This window comes from Salmo trutta, chromosome 13, assembly GCF_901001165.1.
Source record: "Salmo trutta chromosome 13, fSalTru1.1, whole genome shotgun sequence".
Taxonomy (NCBI): Eukaryota; Metazoa; Chordata; class Actinopteri; order Salmoniformes; family Salmonidae; genus Salmo; species Salmo trutta.
In genome coordinates this window covers 63060648-63077188 of record NC_042969.1, presented here as the reverse complement: position 1 = coordinate 63077188, position 16541 = coordinate 63060648, and the positions used below count along the sequence as shown (strand labels likewise).

Sequence of the window (16541 nt, the reverse complement as noted above, 5' to 3'; positions counted from 1 at the left end):
TTTATCATATATGCATAGTCACTTTAACTATACATTCATGTACATACTACCTCAATTGGGCCGACCAACCAGTGCTCCCGCACATTGGCTAACCGGGCTATCTGCATTGAGTCCCACCCGCCAACCCCTCTTTTACGCTACTGCTACTCTATGTTCATCATATATGCATAGTCACTTTAACCATATCTACATGTACATACTACCTCAATCAGCCTGAATAACCGGTGTCTGTATGTAGCCTCGCTACTTTTATAGCCTCGCTACTGTATATAGCCTGTCAATTTACTGTTGTTTTATTTCTTTACCTACCTATTGTTTATCAAGTACCTTTTTTGCACTATTGGTTAGAGCCTGTAAGTAAGCATTTCACTGTTTTATTCAGCGCACGTGACAAATAAACTTTGATTTGATTTGACTGAGGCCTATTTATTGCCTTACCTCCCTTATCCTACCTCATTTGCACACACTGTATATATACTTTTTGTATTGTATTATTGACTGTATGTTTGTTTATTCCATGTGTAACTCTGTGTTGCTGAATGTGTGAACTGCTTTGCTTTATCTTGGCCAGGTTAAATAAAGCTAAAATTAAAAAAAAAAAATATTACACCCCCTCCATCCATCTCACATCGCACACCTCACACAACCCCCCCCATCCATCTCACACCTCACACACGCCCATCCACCTCACACGTCACGTCGCACACCTCACACCCCCCCTCCATCCACCTCACACCTCACACCCCCCCATCCACCTCACATCTCACACTGTCACGTCCTGACCAGTAAAAGAGGTTGTTTGTTATTGTAGTTTGGTCAGGACGTGGCAGGGGTGTGTTTCTTTTGTGTTGTCGGGGTTTTTGGGTTGTGTTCTATGTTTTGTATTTCTATGTTCTATTTTCAATTTTTTTCTATTTCTATGTCTAGTTTATTGTTTTGATCTTCAATTGGAGGCAGCTGTTCCTCGTTGCCTCTAATTGAAGGTCCTATTTAGTACGGGTGTTTTTTCTATGGGATTTGTGGGTAGTTGTTTCCTGCTTAGTGTTTGTTGCACCTGACAAGACTGTTTTCGTCAGTCTTTTTGTTCAGTGTTCATTTTTTTGTTTAATAAAGAAGATAATGAGCATTCACATTCCCGCTGCATTTTGGTCCAATTCATACGACGCCCGTGACACACACACACCCCTCATCCACCTCAAACCTCACACAGCCCCCATCCACCTCACACCACACCCCCCCATCCACCTCACACATCACAACCCCCATCCATCTCACACCCCCACATCCACCTCACACCCCCACATCCACCTCACACCTCATGCTGCACAACTCACACACACCCCATCCACCTCACACCTTACACACACCCCATCCACTTCACACCTCACACCTCACACACACCCCATCCACTTCACACCTCACCCCCTCCATCCACCTCACAACTCACACACACCCCATCCACCTCATGCCTCACACACCCCCCATCCACTTCACACCTCACCCCCTCCATCCACCTCACAACTCACACAAACCCCATCCACCTCATGCCTCACACACCCCCCATCCACCTCACAACTCACGCCTCACAACCCCCCATCCACCTCACACCTCACAGCCCCTCCATCCACCTCACACACACCCCATCCACCTCACACCTCACACCCCCTCCATCCACCTCACACACACACCATCCACCTCACACCTCACACCCCCCATCCTACTCACACCTCACACCCCCTCCATCCACCTCACACCTGCAAGCCTGAGGGATAAAGGAGGTAAAACACTCCGTGAACAACTTATTTGTATTATCCAACATTGATACTTGATAGGAGTTTAGGTTTAATCATTATTGAAATATATACCATCTGGTCCTCAGAGGACCAGAGTACAAAATGTGCAGAAACTAACTGAAATCATAGCTGAACACCGAATATATATATATATATACTTTGGTTCCCTTTCAATCTAAACTGGTAAACTGGTTTTGGGGGTTATTAAAGAACTGACATGCTTACAGTTCAAATTATTTATGTTTCACCTTGTAAACATTATTTCAAACATGCAGAGAAAGAAGAGTAATTAATATTGAGAAATGGGTTTGATTGAATAAGGTCTTGATTAAATAAGGTCTTGATTGAATACGGTCTTGATTAAATAAGGTCTTTAATATTGTCACGACACCTACGGAAGGTGGCGCCCCTCCTCGCCCGGGCGGCGCTCGGTGGTCGTCGTCGCCGGCCTATTAGCTGCCACCGATTTATGTTTCACGTTCTGTTAGTTAGGCCTAGGTTAGTTACGCACCTGTTTTGTGTTAATTGTTAGTGGGGAAGGGTATTTAGGCTAGCTAGTTAGGTTTGTGGTTTGTGCGGGATTGTTCGTTGTCAGGGTTGTTTGTTTGTTTGTTCTGAAGTTCTGTGTTTTTCCCCTCTTGGAGTTACGTTGTGTTGTTTTTGGGCTGCGTCCCTGGTGAACGTTCTTTAAAGGGTGGTGCCTTTATTTTTGCACACCCTGCACTTCGTTCTTTGCATATTTTTCCGTGTGAATATTTTATTAAACTTTATTCCCGGAATCATCCGTCTCCTGCGCCTGACTCTACCTCTCCTGATTACTCATCCACCCGTTGTGACAAATATATAATTAATGTTACAACAAATTCCAAAACCTGATTGTATGGATTGGTAATAGATTGTGATTATGCACATGTATGGACTATCGAAGTAGCGTGTTCACCTGTATGAGTAGATGGGCTTGGGGAAGAGGGACTGCATGCTACTGTCCTGATGGGTTGGAGTGGAGAGGCACTGGAGAGAGAACTGAGAACTTTTAGATTTTCCACTGGTAGAAAACACACCTGGTGAGAACTAGAGAGAACACAAACACACATGGGTGCGCGCATACATACACACATTGTTACAGCAGAACTTGTATTACTTTAGCAACAGTACACAGTGAGGTTTTCCAAACCGCACAGCTGTGTTCTGCAAACCCTATCCTGTTACAAGTTCACGGTATGATATAACCAAGCCCTGTTGGCAAAGTGTTATTTTCCTTGGCAAGGTATTTGACAAGTTATTTGGCAGAGTGGCACTAACCCTTGAAAAGATATGCAGTACCGTAGGTAGTTTCTGTGTCTACCAACTTATACAGCGCCAAAATCCCACCCAAACCAACAGTTTGTAGTCCTAAAAAATATAAATGAGTTTTGTTCTTTGAGAGAATATTAGTCAGTTAACTGGACATTTATGAATTATGAAGCCTTAAAGTGCTTTGTGTGCTTGTTTTGATAACATAAATGCATCAAAATTCAACATTTTTTACGTTAGCAGATTAAGATTATATCATAGAACAAAACATATACTATAAGATCTCCTAAACCCGTGTTACCGTAGACCTTATTTTCTGCGTTTATCCAAAAACCCTACAAAACCCCCTCCGTTAGTGCCTACAAAAAGACACCATTACTATTGCGCTCTATAGCCTACCAAAACCACCCTATTGAGTTAAGCGCCTCTAAGAACCTCCCCCTTAAGTTAACCCCTCCCCCTGTACTTTGGTCCTGCCCACTCACCTGCTGCAGTGGGACTAGGGGGCTGTAGGAGGCATGGCCTTGGGACAGGAAGCAGGAAGGTTCCTTGGGTGCAGCCAGTGGTTCTGGGTAAGAGTGCTGGGAGCCCTGCTGTGTTGAATGAAGGGAATGAATGAAGATAAATGTATTATACAAGTAATGAAATCTGAGGAAACTCATTGACAGCATTGGTATCATTGTGATGTGTGTGTGTGTGTGTGTGTGTGTGTGTGTGTGTGTGTGTGTGTGTGTGTGTGTGTGTGTGTGTGTGTGTGTGTGTGTGTGTGTGTGTGTGTGGATAGGAGCTGTAGGTATGATTGAGAGATCTGTCTGTGGGGAACTGCTTACGGGTGGGGCTCTCCTCAATGGCCATGTACATTTGGGTATGGTACTACTGTTAGCGTGTACTATGAATGAATAGCCATTTAGAGTATGAGTATCACTGTATCATACCATCAGTCTGGAAGCTTGGAAACTCCCGTTGTATGGATCCCAGCATGTCTGTTCCTCACTGGTAGATGTGTATGTGTCAGTGAAGCTATCTGGAGCCTCCACCTCTCTGAGACAGATGAAGGGATGAGACCCAGGGGGACCAGGGGCCAGGCAACCCATGGCAACCCCACCATTGCTGAACTGACGACGGTAGGGGTGGAAGCGGTCAGCTGACACTGACCCTAAGTTTGACCTTTGACTCTGTGTTGCCATGGCTCCATCAATGCTGTGCCTCCTACAGGTCTCTGCAGCGGCATTTCTCTGTCTGTAGGTGCCGCTTTCTCTCTCCCGCTGGGCAGTGGTAAATGACACAGCACTGCTCTCATCACACTGAGGAGATATTAATATACAAATTGTTAGCTGGTTATTTAGCAACATCCAGAATCTCCTGGCTGGCATCTGCAATCATGAAACAATGCAAGGAAATAGCCAAGAAACACATACATTTTATCTCCTGGCATTGTGACAAATGACATCCTATAGGGTGCTATTTGGGACGCAGATATCATTTGGGTTTAAACACATCATGCCTGTTTTGGTGGGGGGGGGGGGAGATTTACATCTCCTGATAGATAGAGATCTCCAGTATTTACTGGCACATTGCTGCCCCAGGGGTGGGTAATTCATTAGTCCAAAATAAGAGAAACATGATTAATGTCAGGATAAAACTTAACACATTTCCTCCAAGGCATCTTGTCCTTGAAAAGGTCCTGTGTGTGTGATAAGTAGATAGGTTACTTAAGCAATAAGGCCCGAGGATGTGTGGTATATGGCCAATATACCACGGCTAAGGTCTGTTCTTAGGCACAATGCAACGCGGAGTGCCTGGATGCAGCCCTTAGCCGTGGTATATTGTCCATATATCACAAACCCCAGAGGTGTATTACTGCTATTATAAACTGGTTACCAACGATACCTGTGGTATACGGTCTGATATACCACAGCTGTCAGCCAATCAGCATTCAGGGCTCAAACCACCCAGTTTATAAATCCTTTTAGATTCATTCATAAACAATCTCCATGTTGCAAGCAGACCTGGGTTCAAATAGTATTCATTTTCTTTCAAATACTTTATCTGTCACAATGAAAATTACCAATGAAAAGCAACCAATGGAACAAAAAATACTACTTGAACCGAGGTCTGGTTAGTCAAACAGCTATGGGCTTATGCACTAAGATCACAATGTGGATTCTGGAATTACCTCTGGAAGAACAGCAGCCTAATGCAGGTGCAGGAAAGGAGATGAGATGGGTAAAGCATGCATGGCTTTGGGCTGAATCAAAATGGAGGGAGTGTTTCCGTCTGGAGTATTTCTGGGTGAAACTGTAAAATAAACTGTTTTCAGTGGATTCTGGTACCTGTGAGTGCACCATCTGCTGGAGGGAGGACCCTGGAGGCTCACAGGTGCGTAGGGAGGAGATCTGAGGGGCTGGCGTCATTGTCAGGGACCTGTTGGCACTGTGAGTACACGTGGAGCTGGGAGATTCTGTAGACATGATGATGTGCCTATAAGGAAATCTGCACCTGGGAAGAATAGAAACGTGTTTGAGTTTGGGGCGTGGTATACACTGAGGTTATACATATTAGGAACACCTTCCTAATATTGAGTTGCACCCCCTTTTGCCCTCAGAACAGCCTCAATTTGTCGGGGCATGGACTATACAAGGTGTCGAAAGCACTCCACAGGGTTGCTGGCCCATGTAAACCCCAATGCTTCCCACAGTTGTGTCATGTTGGCTGGATGTCCTTTGGATGGTGGACCATTCTTGATACACATGGGAAACTGTTGAGCATGAAAAACCCAGCAGCGTTGCAGTTCTTGACACACTCAAACTGGTGCACCTGGCACCTACTGTTCAAAGGCACTTAAGTATTTTGTCTTGCACATCCATGTTTCAATTGTCCCAATGCTTAAAAATCCTTCTTTAACCATCTACACTGATTGAAGTGTATTTAACAGCTGACATCAAAAAGGGATCATAGCTTTCACCTGGATTTACCTGGTCATGGAAAGAGCAACATTCCATGTTGCTCTTGTCCATGTTTTGTGCACTCAGGGTAGTTGAACATGTGTGTTATGAGTAACAGTCCCATTTCTTGTGTTTTTATCTATATTATTTGGAATTGTAAATGTGTCATGCCTAGCTTTCACAGGTTCATGACATGTACTGTATGCACAGTGGCTTGTATGATTAATCTGTGTGTGGTTGACGCTTGCCAGTGCCATCCATGCGTTACATCATATCCTTATTGTATCTTTCATAGTCTGGATCATTCATAGTATGAATGTGCCTTTCAGGTAGGCTACAGCATTTAACCCCAGTGTAACATCTCAGTGGTCTTCTGTGCATCTTTGAGTTGTCATTGTTAACAGACTAGGGGCTATACAGTATGTGATCTTTTAGTGTACAGTTAATGGTACTGCAGGCTCGATGGAACAGTTTCCCGGACACAGATTAAGCCTAATCTTGGACTAAGAAGCACTTTAAATGGACGAACAGGACTAGGTTTAAAGCGATACTGTGAGATTCTGGCAATTAAGCATTTTTTTTACTTAGCTAGTTAGCATTGGCTCGTAAAACTACAGTTGAACTCGGAAGTTTACATACACTTAGGTTGTGAACAAACTATAGTTTTGGCAAGTCGGTTAGGACATCTACTTTGTGCATGACACAAGTAATGTTTCCAACAATTGTTTACAGACACAAATACATTTAAAATCAGTTTTTCACAATTCCTGCCATTTAATCCTCGTAAAAATTCCCTGTCTTAGGTCAGTTAGGATCACCACTTTATTTTAAGAATGTGAAATGTCTGAATAATGGTAGAGAGAATGATTTCTTTCAGCTTTTATTTCTTTCATCACATTCCCAGTGGGTCAGAAGTTTACATACACTCAATTAGTATTTGGTAGCATTGCCTTTAAATTGTTTAACTTGGGTCAAACGTTTCAGGTAGCCTTCCACAAGCTTCCCACAATAAGTTGGGTGATTTTTGGCCCATTCCTCCTGACAGAGCTGGTGTAACTGAGTCAGGTTTGTAGGCCTCCTTGCTCGCACACGCTTTTTCAGTTCTGCCCACAAATTTTCTATAGGATTGAGGTCAGGGCTTTGTGATGGCCACTCCAATACCTTAACTTTGTTGTCCTCAAGCCATTTTGCCACAACTTTGGAAGTATGCTTGGTGTCATTGTCTATTTGGAAGACCCATTTGCGACCAAGCTTTAACTTCCTGACTGATGTCTTGAGATTTTGCTTCAATATATACACATCATTTTCCTACCTCATGATGCCATCTATTTTGTGAAGTGCACCAGTCCCTCCTGCAGCAAAGCACCCCCACAACATGATGCTGCTACCCCCATGCTTCATGGATGGGATGGTGTTCTTCGGCTTGCAAGCATCCCCCTTTTTCCTCCAAACATAACGATGTTCATTATGGCCAAACAGTTCTATTTTTGTTTCGTCAGACCAGAGGACATTTCTCCAAAAAGTACAATCTTTGTCCCCATGTGCAGTTGCAAACCATTGTCTGGCTTTTTTATGGCAGTTTTTGAGCATTGTCTTCTTCCTTGCTGAGCGGCCTTTCAGGTTATGTCGATATAGGACTCGTTTTACTGTGGATATAAATACTTTGCACCTGTTTCCTCCAGCATCTTCACAAGGTCCTTTGCTGTTGTTCTGGGATTGATTGGCACTTTTCTCACTAAAGTATGTTCATCTCTAGGAGACAGAACCCGTCTCCTTCCTGAGCGATATGACAGCTGTGTGGTCCCATGGTGTTTATACTTGCGTACTATTGTTTGTATAGATGAACGTGGTACCTTCAGGCATTTGGAAATTGCTCCCAAGGATGAACCAGACTTGTGGAGGTCTACAATTTTTTTTCTGAGGTCTTGGCTGATTTATTTTGATCTTCCCATGTTGTCAAGCAAAGAGGCACTGAGTTCGAAGGTAGGCCTTGAAATACATTCACAGGTACACCTCCAATTGACTCAAATGATGTCAATTAGCCTATCAGAAGCTTCTAAAGCCATGACATCATTTTCTGGAATTTTCCAAGGCACAGTCAACTTAGTATATGTAAACTTCTGACCCACTGGAATTGTGATACAGTGAATTATAAGTGAAATAATCTATCTGTAAACAATTGTTGGAAAAATGACTTGTGCCATGCACAAAGTAGATGTCCTAACCAACTTGCCAAAACTATAGTTTGTTAACAAGTAATTTGTGGAGTGGTTGAAAACAAGTTTTATTGACTCCAACCTAATCGTATGTAATCTTCCGACTTCAACTGTAAATTGGCTCTATGGAAAGGGCAAGGTGCTTTTCCATCTTCATCAGTTTACAGTTCTGTTATCAGATCCCAGCAGAGGTGTGAGACACGTGGCAGAGGTTCCAGGAAGGGTGACCTCATACACACACACTTATACACACAAACGTACTCACAGACGCACGCACACACACCTCAAAGCTCATTAAAATGGGCAACAAACCGTGAAGATTAGATCACTCACAACCAGCTATTGCTGAGTTGGGTTGAAAGGTGAAATCAAGACCCTTGTGTGTGTGTGTATCTGTGTGTGTATCTGTGTGTGTGTGTGTCAAAAGGTAGAATAGGGGGTGCTAATATTTGTCCTGTTTACCTGCATGTGGGGAACCTATACGTGTGTAAAAGGTATGAAATAGAAATGTGTTTTTTGCATATCCCAACTCCCTTTGAGACACCCTCGGAGAGTGGGGTCACGGCCAGGGTCAGCCATTATCGACGGCGACCTGTTTTAAAGAAGTAGAGCGCGCGAGAGAGAGCGCGGGAGAGAGAGACCGCGCGAGAGAGAGCGTGCGAGAGAGAGAGAGCGAGTGCGAGAGAGAGAGAGAGAGAGAGCGAGTGCGAGAGAGAGAGAGAGAGTCCATACAAAAGTAAAAAAGGAAGTGAAATGTCAGAGTTGAGACAGCCTTTGTTCTGTTGCAGCAACAGCTCCTTTGACCTGCTTGACACAAACCTCTGATTGGCCATTTGGAGTTGCACTGACGAGGAATAATGGTTGATCAAGAGAAAAACACACTGTGCTGTCATTTGTTTGGCCATAGAAGGTTAGCTGGATTCAAGGAGGAGCGGGACCTGTGGGAGGTTAAGGACTATAGTGTGACATCCCTGTTTGTGTGTGCACTGTGACCTCTGACAAAAGGGCTGGACCTTCATGGCATAGGTGAAGTGTACTTGCCATGTAACAAGTACACCTTCACCTTCACCTCATGTGCATGTATGGCTTTTTCAAGTTTTATGTGTGCTTGTTTTTTAAAATGGTCAAATTAAATAAACTAAACTAAAACTAAAAACAGCAGGGTCCTTTGTTGGGAACTAACCAATATACTGCAATACATCTACCTTAATGTCAAAATGATTTAACTCTAGGAACTGTGTATTGATAATGCTCCCCACAACCAGAAGCTAATACTGACAAATGTATGTGCCATTCAGATGAACAAAAGCTGCTATTTTCTGTGAATTGACATGTGGGAAAAGGAATGGCACCAGTCTGCCAACTCTGCCATGTTATCATAACTCTACAAAAAACGACCCATTTAAAAATCAGATATTAGAATGTCCACAGTTTGTCCTGGGGATATTCCCACAATTTACAAGCCAAAATGTATGAATGAATGGTTCCCATCTGATTTAAAAGAAAAATATATATGTGAATAATTTGATACACCAATGTTTAGTGGTGTTGGTTTCCTCTAAGTGTCCAGTTCCTCTTTAAAGCTCCTCCAAAGCTGAATGGTGTGTTGGTTTCTGACAGACCTGGGTTCAAATAGTATTTGACATTATTACAGGTACTTTATCTGTGCTTGATTGAGTATGCCTGGTTTAATGGACCAATAGAATAGTTCCAAAACTGCAAAACCCACCCATCTGGCACTCAAGGCAAGCTAGAGTAAACGCTCAATGTATTTCAAAGGTTTTAAATAGTATTTGAACCCAGGTGTGCTTGTTACTGAGCATGTTTCAGCGGTCCCAGTCCTGAGGTGTTGCCATAACTAACTCTCACCTTTACACCATTTGATTGGCAGTTCTAATGGACCAAGAACGTCTACCTTTTCACTTTCATCCATCATGTAATTAGGAAGTACTTCTTTTCATCTCCTTCTTTTCTTCTCTTTTGCTCTGTCAGTTGCTGTGTTGTTATAACTAAAGCCCAGAGTGCCAGCAGTGAGATGAGGGGAGAAAACGAATATTATCAAAAAGAACAAATACTAGGGACTTAACCCTCGTTCACTTTACTTACAGTTTAGTGACCTGTTGATATTCGAAGTCCTCCATCACAGACGTTATAAGCTTCTGTGCATTATCTCTATGCTCTATGTCATGTCACAGACAGTAAGACATGGGTGGGCAACTTCTGACTCAACGCTAACACAACTGTTTCAACTAATACACGTTTAAAATGAAGATCCTGATTAGTTGATCTGTTGAATCAGGTGTGTTAGAGCTGTGCTGGAACCTAAGCCTGCAAATACTGTGGCTACTGTTTCCTGCCCTTTAACTATAGGCTTTTCTTGAGGAATTTAGATATACATTAAATACAGTATATATATGTAGGGTGCTCCTCCGACCTGTTTACCATGAATTAGTCCTTTTGGGGAAGTTTTTCCTGGGTAAACCCTATCACTGAATTAGTGTCATTATTGAAACATACCATTGGGTAGGATCATGAAACCGGGTAAAAACATAATCCCAGAGCCTCTCCTCTCTGTACAGGCTCTTATGCCTGCATGTGAATGTGCTGGCTGGGCTGTTGTCAACCATGTGATACTGTAATATATGCAAATCACAGCGCTCCTGTTAGGTCTTTGTTTGACTAATATTTAGTCAAACAAACACGGGCAGTGTTCCAAAAGGCATACTTGTGTTCTATCTAGAGCGTATTGCGAGTACGGAAATCAACTGTCATTTTTCAAGTGCGATTCCAAACATAAGAACGTGAAAAGACAAGTATGTGCTAAGTTTACCGGAAGTTCTATAAGCGTACTTGGGAGGTCTGAAAAACAAAGTACACAGGGGAGCATACTTTTTTGTTCTTTTCGCCAGGGAGGCTATCCCATAACACCTTGCGACACAGTGAAAATGACAAAAACTTCTGAATTAATGGTGGACTGAAGTCCCCGCTAGGGAGAAAATGTTCCAGTTCAATCTAGGCTTGCTAGCCAGCCAAGTTATTTGTGCATTCTTACATGATCAGTCAATACATACATGTAGTGTCTGTTTACCTAACGTTAGCTAGCTAGATAACTTTCTTCTTGTCACTTTCCCCTCCCCTTGTGTTTCACCATTGTATATAAAGAAAATGTATGTAGAATAATGATATGATAAATGAACAGTAAATCGGTGACAACTTGATCAAGCCTATGAATATGTAACACTGTTTACAAAGCAATTGCACATTAAAAAAGGTTGTTGTGGTTCTCAGCAACTTGAACCAGCACTGCAATTTGAGCAGTGAGGTTAATGTATCCTCCTTGGCCTTATGTTTCTGCTCTGTTCTCCTCAGGTTGAAGCACATCCCACCCCATCGCCCAGACAGACCTCCCGTCCATCAGGAAAATCACCCTATCACAGGACTTTAGTCAGGAATTTACTCAGCAGTGTGCAACATTAATATGTTAGAAGTAGATCCACACATTGTTCTCTATCATGCAAAATTGTCAGCTCATTGTAATATATGACGGTCATTCTAAAATACAGACATGGGTGATTTCTGCCCCAGGGTACTGCACTGTGTGCAAGTTTTTATTCCTGCCCCCAACTAATCATCATCTACAATTTAGACCACAATAAGCTGAATGAGGTGTTAGTGAAAGGCTGGAACAAAAACCTGTAAACTCCTGTCCTGTGTATAAACAACCTGTAAACACCTGTCCTGTGTATAAACAACCTGTAAACTCCTGTCCTGTGTATAAACAACCTGTAAACTCCTGTCCTGTGTATAAACAACCTGTAAACTCCTGTCCTGTGTATAAACAACCTGTAAACTCCTGTCCTGTGTATAAACAACCTGTAAACTCCTGTCCTGTGTATAAAAAACCTGTAAACTCCTGTCCTGTGTATAAACAACCTGTAAACTCCTGTCCTGTGTATAAACAACCTGTAAACTCCTGTCCTGTGTATAAAAAACCTGTAAACTCCTGTCCTGTGTATAAACAACCTGTAAACTCCTGTCCTGTGTATAAACAACCTGTAAACTCCTGTCCTGTGTATAAACAACCTGTAAACTCCTGTCCTGTGTATAAACAACCTGTAAACTCCTGTGATGATCAAATTTGCCCTCATGAACAAGCTTTTGAATGTTAATCTCCTTGATGTCCCTCACTTCAGGATGCTAAAATGTTTGTTCTACTGAGCTATTTGCTTTATGTTTGTATTCTTATCTTTTGTTATTTCTTATTATCACCGCTAAAAAAAGCATCCATAAGATTACTTGCCAATTACATTTTCAGGCTCAAGATTAATGTTATGTAAGTGTTTCAAAATAAGAAGTCTGTTTATTCTCTGTAAACTACAGAAACTTCAGTTCCCAGGCACCATGTCATTATGTCATTATGGAACCTGTCATTCATCTGTCGTAAAGATGTCGTTATAACCTTTCCCCCTTGGAGATTTATTGACAGCTGTCATGCTAACAATTCTAACCTCTCGGGACTTCTCTAGATTATCTGATTGTCTCTGCGCCTCCCTCTGACCTAGATTACCTTGCCTCTAACTTTGTTATGCTATATAACCCTAGCCTCTGTCACAGGCTTTCACCTCACCATCGGTAGCAGAGCCTGGTAGCAGAGGATAATATATCCTGAACCCTGACATGATACATATATTTGCTTACAAGAGCTTATCATTTAGCATTTGGCTCTACAACACCTAATCCATATATTTGAAAATCACAGATGCTTGGATGACAGTAATGACTGAAATCTGTTAAATATTTTATCATGAGTTATTTGATCATACAGTAGGGATAGTTACTCAGTCCATTGTGGCTGACACAGAGCCAGAAGGCCACTAAAGTCATTAGTCGGTGTCCTTTCAAACGTTAAACATCAGAGATGCAGGTAAGAAGACAAGACTCATCTTTGTTCAACGACACAGCTTTTCTTTTGACACTAGTGTCACCCCAGCAAACACACAACCACCACACAAGGTCCCCTCCTTGTGGGCCTTAACATGCTGTACATGAGGTTTTTCAGTGTAATTTCACAGGCATGTCACATTTAATAAAGAAACAATAGCTGCTTGGAAACACAGACAGGTGTAATGCCATAGGTTCGCCATACTTGCTCAAAAGTTTCCAACCTTTTCACATTCTTGACTATTTAGAGATGCTCAACTCACCCTTGTTGACTCGACAACAATCTTGTTCTGTCTTATACAGTAGGCCACAGTATCTTCTTTAAATCCCGTAGTGTCAATCAATCATTCCAGTCCAGTCTGATGAAGAAGAAGAATTTATTAAATTCACTTGTCTTAGCCTACACACTTGGAACACTTTCCAGCAGAACGATTCTTCTGTTGAAGAATACTTTTGATGTGATATTGAGTCAGAAGAGTGTGGTAGTTGGAATCAGAGCTGAAGGGCTGGTTCCAGCCTTCAGAGCATTAATCTCATGCTCATTCTCTCTCTTTTTCTCTCTTTCTGTCTGGCCCTCAGCCAACCCACGGCAGCCCAGCAGAGCGCTATGAGATACATGGAAGGAAACCTGTCACAACAAGTTCCAAAGGCCTAGCTACTGTACTGCTGAAGTCACCACTTCTGTGTCTCTCTCCTTCTCTCTTTCTTTACCTGACTCAAAGAAGGGGACTTGTGTGAATGGGACATCAAATACACCTTAATCCCATCCCCAATCCACTGGCAGGGAGTGGGTACTTAGCCCTGGTTTCAGAGCTCGACTAAGGCAAGAGGACCTGTAGGATTGGACCACTTCTCTCTGTGTAATTGCACCAATCATCAGAGCCTGTATAGCACATTAGTTAAATTAGCTAGTTTGGTCTATTGACACTAATTTCTGTTCTTTGAATGCATCAGGGCTCTCATTTTCTACGGCAATATGTTATTATTTGATATCCTTTTTTTGCAGATTTAACATTTTTGACAGTTTGATGCACCTGCATAAAAAAATCATCACCTTCATAAAAGAGCATTAGCTCACTAATGAAACCACTGGATTAGACATACCCAGGAGTGTCCAGGTGTGTCGCGGACGCGGTGCCAGGCAGTCAGGTGCTGAGCAGACGGCACAGGGTCAGAGAAGAAGTGCCAGTTGTGTCACACTGTGAGGCCGGTCACATGCCAAGGGTTAGACAGACTGAGATGCTCTGGGTAGAGGAGAGATGTCGACCCTTTGAGCCTCTCATTGACAGAAGACCTCTCAATGAGAAAGGAAATGATGGACTGAACCGCAGAAGACCTCTTCCAAACTTTTATACTGACAGATGGACCAAGATCCACACTTGAGCCTAGAGAGGGAAAGAGGGGGAGGAGGGGGGAGGGAGCTGGAGAGAGGTGGGGAGAGGGAGAGAGAGAGAAAGTAAGAGAGAGGAGTGGAAGAGGTATGTCAATACAGGTAAATTCCTATCCTACCCTTCAAGTGAACCAGGAAAGTAGCACCCTCCCTCTCTCTCTCTCTCTTTCTCTCTCTCTCTCTCTCTCTCTCTCTCTCTCTCTCTCTCTCTCTCTCTCTCTCTCTCACTCTCTCTCTCTCTCAGTTACCTTATTATTCAAACCATGTCCACATCAGGAGGGCAAGGCTGAGGTGAATGATAGATAGACAGAGGGATAAATTACTGATGAATAATCTCTTAGGTTACAGTGGGAGGTCTCAGCCAACCTCTCAACACAGTCAAGTAGCCGCAGGGGGCGCCTCCTGACAGAAACAGGGGTTTCTGAAGAGGTGGAATGTGGGAAAATGTTCTGAAGTGCACTTTATTGAAATGACACCAAAACCCACTACCGTCTGGGTAAAAAAAAAATGTCCTGGAGCACTGAGGTGTCCTTGTTTGCTGTTGTTTTACTAGAATGGTCTCTTTTCGGGCAATTGAAGGGGGGTGGAGTGAATTCAAGTCTTGTATCATTCTCCGTTGAAAGCCACCTTGGCACATGCTCCAGACAGGCTCATCAAAACAAACTGACCCTGCAAATCTCTGAAATGATTAATGTTGCAAAATGTGTAACAAAATTTGCCCATATACCAATGTGTAAGTGCTATGTTATTACATGGTAACAGAGTGTAGTGGGTGCTAAAGAGAAACAGACATGTCTGTGAAGTGAATTATACCCTGTTCATGGTTACAACTGTATCAACCAGATCCTAGACAACTAAGATCCTAAGATCAGGATTCTATCAACCCTGGGATTCCACTTGTGTTACATATCTACAGTGTGTTACATAGGTATAGGGGCTACTGAGGGTAAAGTGTTCCCAGTTAACTCTGAAATGATGTGTGTTTACATTTACCTGCCTGTGTAATTTCCGTGTCATCCCTACAGTACATAGTTCATTTTTATCCCACACATTATTTTTCTCAATGTAGTGTCGGTGCCAATGATGAAATCAAGCAATACCAACAAACACCCCTTGAACATCAGAAGAGAAAGGAAACCATCAGATGGTTGTCTCCACGGGAGATAAAGGACAACAGGCGGACTTACTGTGACCTAAACCTCTTGTTGTGTTGCTTGGTTGCTGCCTCTGCAACAGAGATTGGTTGGAATAAGTGGGCTATGTCATCAGAATGACTCATCCTGCCTCTGGAACTCTTATATGAATCAGTTCACCATACCAGTTTGGTTGAGGCTCTGCATAGATCATTTTCATAATTCCCTATTAAGATCACTTTAGCATTTTATTGGTCACAAGGTTCCCACAAGGTCCAACCAAAATCTGACTTCCACTTTTAACCCAACCGCTCCAAAAGAAACACATACACTACTGTTCAAAAGTTTGGGGTCACTTAGAAATGTCCTTGTTTTTGAAAGAAAAGCAAATTTTTTGTCCATTAAAATAACATAAAATTGATCGGAAATACAGTGTAGACATTGTTAATGTTGTAAATGACTATTGTAGCTGGAAACGGCATATTTTTTATGGAATATCTACATAGTGTACAGAGGCCCATTATCAGCAACCATCACTCCTGTGTTCCAATGGCACGTTGTGTTAGCTAATCCAAGTTTATCATTTTAAAAGGCTAATTGATCATTAGAAAACCCTTTTGCAATTATGTTAGCACAGCTGAAAACTGTTGTACTAATTAAAGAAGCAATAAAACTGGCCTTCTTTAGACTAGTTGAGTATCTGGAGCATCAGCATTTGTGGGTTTGATTACAGTCTCAAAATGGCCAGAAGCAAATAACTTTCTTCTGAAACAGTCTATTCTTGTTCTGAGAAATGAAGGCTATTCAGCCATGCGAGAAATTGCTAAGAA

At 42.4% G+C, this 16541-nt stretch overlaps 1 protein-coding gene across 1 annotated transcript in view; it reads right to left on the bottom strand.

The window, feature by feature from the left end:
• LOC115206269 (forkhead box protein N1-like) overlaps positions 1–13660 on the bottom strand; it is a 28775-nt gene extending 15115 nt beyond the window's left edge. Inside the window, exons 1-5 of the mRNA XM_029773035.1 lie at positions 13452–13660; positions 5420–5585; positions 4022–4390; positions 3572–3679; positions 2734–2804 (exon numbers count right to left, since the gene is read on the bottom strand). Of these exons, the coding sequence (XP_029628895.1) occupies positions 2734–2804; positions 3572–3679; positions 4022–4390; positions 5420–5557 (686 nt within the window). The 5' untranslated portion in view covers positions 5558–5585; positions 13452–13660. The remainder of the gene's footprint in view (positions 1–2733; positions 2805–3571; positions 3680–4021; positions 4391–5419; positions 5586–13451) is intronic.
• Positions 13661–16541: the final 2881 nt, after the last annotated feature.